Source organism: Erinaceus europaeus, chromosome 7 (assembly GCF_950295315.1).
Source record: "Erinaceus europaeus chromosome 7, mEriEur2.1, whole genome shotgun sequence".
NCBI lineage: Eukaryota > Metazoa > Chordata > Mammalia > Eulipotyphla > Erinaceidae > Erinaceus > Erinaceus europaeus.
Genome location: NC_080168.1, coordinates 109,532,155 through 109,537,732, shown reverse-complemented (window position 1 = coordinate 109,537,732; position 5,578 = coordinate 109,532,155). Strand labels below are relative to the sequence as shown.

Below are 5,578 nucleotides of genomic sequence, written 5' to 3'. Positions count from 1 at the left end.
CCCAGGTTCAAGCCACTGGTCCCCACCTACAGGAGGAAAATTTTACAAGTGGTCAAACTCTTTCACTCTTCCTCTAGCTCCCTCCCCTTTTAATTTTTCTCTGTCTTTATATAATAAATGAAATATAAAAAATACATAGAGTTTGCTTTTAGGTTGTGTGTGAGTGTGTGTTTTGCAAGTTCATGGGTATCAGGTTATCTAGATTTCATGTATGAGTGAAATCATCTAGTAGTTGTCTTTCAACTCTACTTATTTTGCTAAGCATAATTTCCTCAAGTCCCATTCATTTTGTCTTAAATGACACAATAACATCTTTTTCGATTGCAGAGGAGTATTCCATGGACTCTATTTCCCATAACTTTGTTATCCAGTCATCTGTTGATGGGCATTTAGGCTGCTTCCACTCTTTGGCTGTTGTGAATAGTGCAGTTTGTGTTCTAACATAAGAAATCATTCAATTTTATTTTTGATAATAATATAGAACTGACATTTGCTCTGAATAGTTTCAGAATTTTTTTTTTGATAAAACCCAATACCTGTTTTTACTAAGTTTTTCTCAGTAAATGAGAAGCAGAGGAAACATCTTTAATGTGATACATTATATCTCTATGTAAAGTATAAAATAAAACTTTGGCTTGTATTGTATGTAAGGAAAAAAGTCAGAAAATGTTTCACTAAAATTAACATAAAATAACATTTTTTAGAAAACATTTTCCCTTATTCTTGGCTTTTGCCATTTTAATAATAATATGTTTTAATAGGCATCTGCTGGGGCTTGTTCTAATTGAAATCCTTTGAACTTCCTGGATGTCTCTGTGACTTAAGTTTGGATATTTCTCCTATCTTTTCTCAAACTTATTCTGATTTTTTTTTTGTTATCTTCTTCCTATAGTCAAATATTACTTAGATTGTTGCTTTAAAAACCTCACTATCAGGCCTTCATATCTCTGTTATATTAGAATTTGTTCATGTTTACATACCTTGCTATACTTTTGTGGATTAGTTATTCAGTTTTCTTATTATACCTGAAACATACTGGGTTACTGGATTATGGTTTATTCTCAAGTGAGCCTAGGTGAAACCTGGCTTCTGGTTCTTGGTTTGTGACTGTTGCAAAGATCAGGCACAGTCCATATGGGTGGATATGGCTGGTCACTTTCAAGCCAGGGTTACAGAACAGTAACCTTATGGATGATTCTCTTTTTTCATTTTTCTTTCTTTTTTTTTTTTTTGTCTCCAGGGTTATTACTGTGGCTTGGCGCTTGCACTACAAATCCACTGCTCCTGGCAAACATTTTCTCCATTTTATTGGATAGGACAGAGAGAAATTAAGAGAGGAGAGTGAGTGAGTGGAAGAGAGAGAAAGAGACACGGAGGGAGAGAGAGAGAAAAGGAGATAGAAAGACACCTTCAGACCTGTTTCATTACTGTGAACCATCCCCTGAACAGGTGGAGAAAAGGTGGGGTGGGGGTGAGGTGGAGCTTGAACCCAGATCGTTGCTTTGGTCCTTGTGCTTAGCAATATGTGCACTATATGCACTTAGCGAAGCGTCCACCATCCAGCCCCCAGGGAAGCTTCCTTTAAAGGTGCTAAGGTTAAGGAATATGTACGCTTCTCAGCAGAGACTATAAAGGCTAAGAAAGTTTTTCTGTGGGTTAGAATGGAGTGCAGAAAACTGTTGGATGGGTTACAGGGAGTATGCTTGTATTTAAGGTGTTCTGGGCCAGTGCGGTAAGGCGACCTGGTGCTAGGTTTAGTCATTGTGAGAAGGAGTACTTCTTTAAAAAATATATTTTATTAATTTGTTTCTTTATTTGATAGAGACAGAGAGACAGTGAGACAGAAATTGGAGATTGAGAGGGAGTGGGAAGGAGGAAGGAGAGGCATTCATAGCACTGCTTCACCACTCATGAAGCTTTGAAGCTCCCTGGGGGCAGAAACTGGGGACTTGAACCTGGGCCCTTGTGCACTGTAACATGTACTCTCGCCCAGATATGCCACTACCTAGTTCTGAGAAGAAATACTTCTTATGAGTCTCATCAAGTTGTATCAGAACTGTTGAGAGCACCTTCTTCCCACATTAACATGACATTTCCACCAATAAAAAAATCAGACAGAGAAACCCAATGATACAACAACAGTCTTAAATATATAGATAAACTATTGGGTTGTTAGAAAAGGCATGACACATTTTTGCATAGAAAACAAAAAAAAATACATCATGACTTTTCCAACAAATGGTTAAATTTACTTGATGCTTGCATGACACTCTACTTTCAAAGAAGCTAATGCTCAAGGAAGATTTTTAAGAAACGACCAGATACTTGGACACAAGATAAGTGCCAATAAAATCAGGACCATACTCCCAGAGAGATAGAGAATGGGAAGGCTATCAGGGGAGGAGATGGGATATGGAGATTGGGTTATGGGAATTGTGCGGAATTGTACCCCTCTTATTCTATGGTTTTGTTAATGTCTCCTTTCTTAAATAAAAAAAAAATTAGAAAAAAATCAGGACGTTTTCAGGGGTCGGGCAGTAGTGCAGTGGGTTAAGCACATGTGGCGCGAAGTGCAAGGACCAGAGCAAGGAGCCCTAGCTTCCCACCTGCAGGGGAATTGTTTCACAAACAGTGAAGCAGGTCTGCAGGTGTCTCTCTTTCTCTCCCCCTCTCTGTCTTCCCACCTCTCTCCATTTCTCTATGTCCTATCCAACAATGACAACATCCTCAACAACAATAACAACAACAACAAAACAACAAGGACAACAAAAGGGAAAATAAGTAGTAAAAAAAAGTTTAAAAATCAGGAAGTTTTCTTACATCAACTATCTAAGCCACATTGATTAAAAGTAATAATCAACTGTAGAGAGAAAATGAGAATAAACATTAACATGTGGAGATCAAGTAAAATGTTAATGAGTACCTATGGATCAAAGATGAAAGAAAAAAATTCCTAAATGCAAATTAAAATGAGGATATGTACTATCAGAACTTAAGGAACACTGCAAAAGCAGTGCATAAGGAAAGTTCATAGCAACTCCAGCTCATATCTGGAAAGAATAAGAAATCAAATAAGCAATTTAACCTCAAGTCTGAAAGAGAAAAAGGAGAACAGTGTTACCCAAAGTCAGCTACCTTTAGGAGCTCTCCAACTAAAAAGAATCTGTCGCTGTTCTGTGGTCACAGAAAGAGCCCAGAGGTTCTCCTTTCAGTTTCAAACATAAGCATACAATCATTCTGGGTCTCATAATTCCTTTGTCTTCAGAAATGAAGAGTTTGTTTCTATGAACATTCAAAAGCACCTTACAACTGCCCTTTTCACAAACATTTTTTTCCAAAATCAGAAAAAGTTTCTATAATCAGAAATTCAAAGACGATATTGTAGTTTTCACCAGTACCTAAATATAGTATTTTCCTTTTGTAGGCTGACTAGTACACAGGTCTTCAGGGCTTCTTGGTTTTTCCACAACTTAGATGAGGAAAGCAGCGGTCCTGAATTCACCTCTCTGCTAATGGATCCAAGCTAGAGTTCTCCATCTACCAAGCCTGATGTTTTCACAGCCATAGTGAAGTTCTGCCCTCCATCCTCACCACCCACACAATCCTAGAGCACTGCAATCAGGAAGCAATGAAGCCATCAATGACATCTGTTATAGAAATCTGGGTATTGAGCACCCAGCCTACACCAGCCTCAAATGCCTTATTAGGCAGGCAGTATTCTCCATCACTGCTTACCTCAGATTTGATGGAGCCCTGAAAGTTAATCCAACAGAATTCCAGATCACTCTGATGCCATATCCCTGCATCCACTCTCCTCTGGTCGCATATGGTCTGGTCATCTTTGTTGACCAGACCATATGGACAGCTTTCTATTCAAATATCACCAATGCCAGTTAAGAGATGGTTAAATGTGACTTTGGCCATGGTAAGTACATTGCCTACTCCCTACTGTACTGTGACAAAGGTCATGAACTTACTACATAAAATAATTAAAATAATAATAATCTAGTTGTCCATCAAATGACTATGTGTGAGTAATTTCAAACATTATCAATACAAAATTAATCAAGCAGGGTGGGAGTATATAGCATAATGGTTATACAAAGAGACTTTCATGCCTGAGGCTCTCAAGTCCCAGCTTCAATCCCCCACACCACCATAAGCCAGAGCTGAGCAGTGCTCTGGTAAAATAAATAAATAAATAAATAAATAAATAAATAAATAAAAATTAATCAAGCAATATGTGGATAGGGTAATGAAAGGTAAGATACACTTTTAAAAAGTTTTAATGGTACTCTTTTCTAAAATTCTAAGTGATTAATTTTTAACTTTATTATCTATCATTAGACAATGTTTAATAACACTATGATATCTCAGGGGAAATAATTTCTCATACATACATGATATTATTTTAAAGTAGCAAAGATGCACTTTTTAGTTATTTCTTCCAGTGCTTGTTTTACCTGTTTGTTTCTCAGGGTATATATGAAAGGATTTAACACAGGTGCCACTGAAGTAATGAGTACAGCTACCCCCTTGTTGAGAGCCACCCTTTCCTCTGCAGAGGGTTTAATGTACATAAAGATGCAGCTGCCATACGAGATGGAGACAACAATCATGTGGGAGGAACAGGTGGAAAAAGCCTTCCTCTGCTGCTGTGCAGAAGGAATCTTCACAATCGTTCTGATGATGTTTGCATAGGAGAACATCACCAGCGCCAAGGTAATCAGGAGTGTGAAAATGGCCAACACAAAACTTAACAATTCTATGACCCTTGTGTCTGTGCAGGAGAGTTTCAGGACAGGAGAATAGTCACAGAAAAAGTGGTCAATAATATTGTCATCGCAGAATTCTAGCTCCAGACCCATGAGCAGTCCAGGAGAGATTGTTATCAACCCAGCCAACCAAGAGGTTATAACCAGTTGTGTGCAGACTCTGTTGCTCATGATAGTTGCATAGTGGAGGGGTTTGCAGATGGCCACATAGCGGTCATAGGACATGGCTGCCAATAGGAAAAACTCTGAGCCACCCAAGAAAATAGCAAAGAATAACTGTGTCACACATGCATTATAAGAAATTGTTTTGTCCATAGTTATTATGCTGGCCAGGAATTTAGGGATGCAAACAGAGGTCATTGATATTTCTAAGATGGAAAAATTCCGAAGGAAGAAATACATGGGTGTGTTGAGTCTGGCATCGAGCAGGGTGAGCAGGATAATGATCAGATTTCCAGTGATGCTCAACAAATAAGTTAGCAATAGAAAAGCAAACAGTACAATTTTCCATTTTGGGTCATCTGTCAGTCCTAGAAGAATAAATGTAGTCACCAGTGTGTGGTTTCTCATGGTGAAATTCTTCTTGTATCATTAAATCTAAGAAAAAATACAACTCATGCTTAAAAAGATTTTAGTGAAAATATATTTAAAAGTGATTGTAGAAGCCAACAATTAATTGAAATGTATGTTATTTTCTCTTGTATAACTTGACCTATTTTATTAGTGGTTTATAACTCAGTATACTCCAAGATTAATATATTTAAAATTTTAATTTTCCTATTTCCCTTTCAGATCTTCCTTAC

The 5,578-nt window shown here is 37.6% G+C and overlaps 1 protein-coding gene across 1 annotated transcript; it reads right to left on the bottom strand.

Moving 5' to 3' along the window:
- Positions 1-4,406: 4,406 nt before the first annotated feature.
- LOC103109244 (olfactory receptor 6C74-like) lies at positions 4,407-5,345 on the bottom strand. The gene has a single exon (XM_007518288.1). The coding sequence runs from the start codon at positions 5,343-5,345 to the stop codon at positions 4,407-4,409; it is 939 nt and encodes a 312-aa protein (XP_007518350.1).
- Positions 5,346-5,578: the final 233 nt, after the last annotated feature.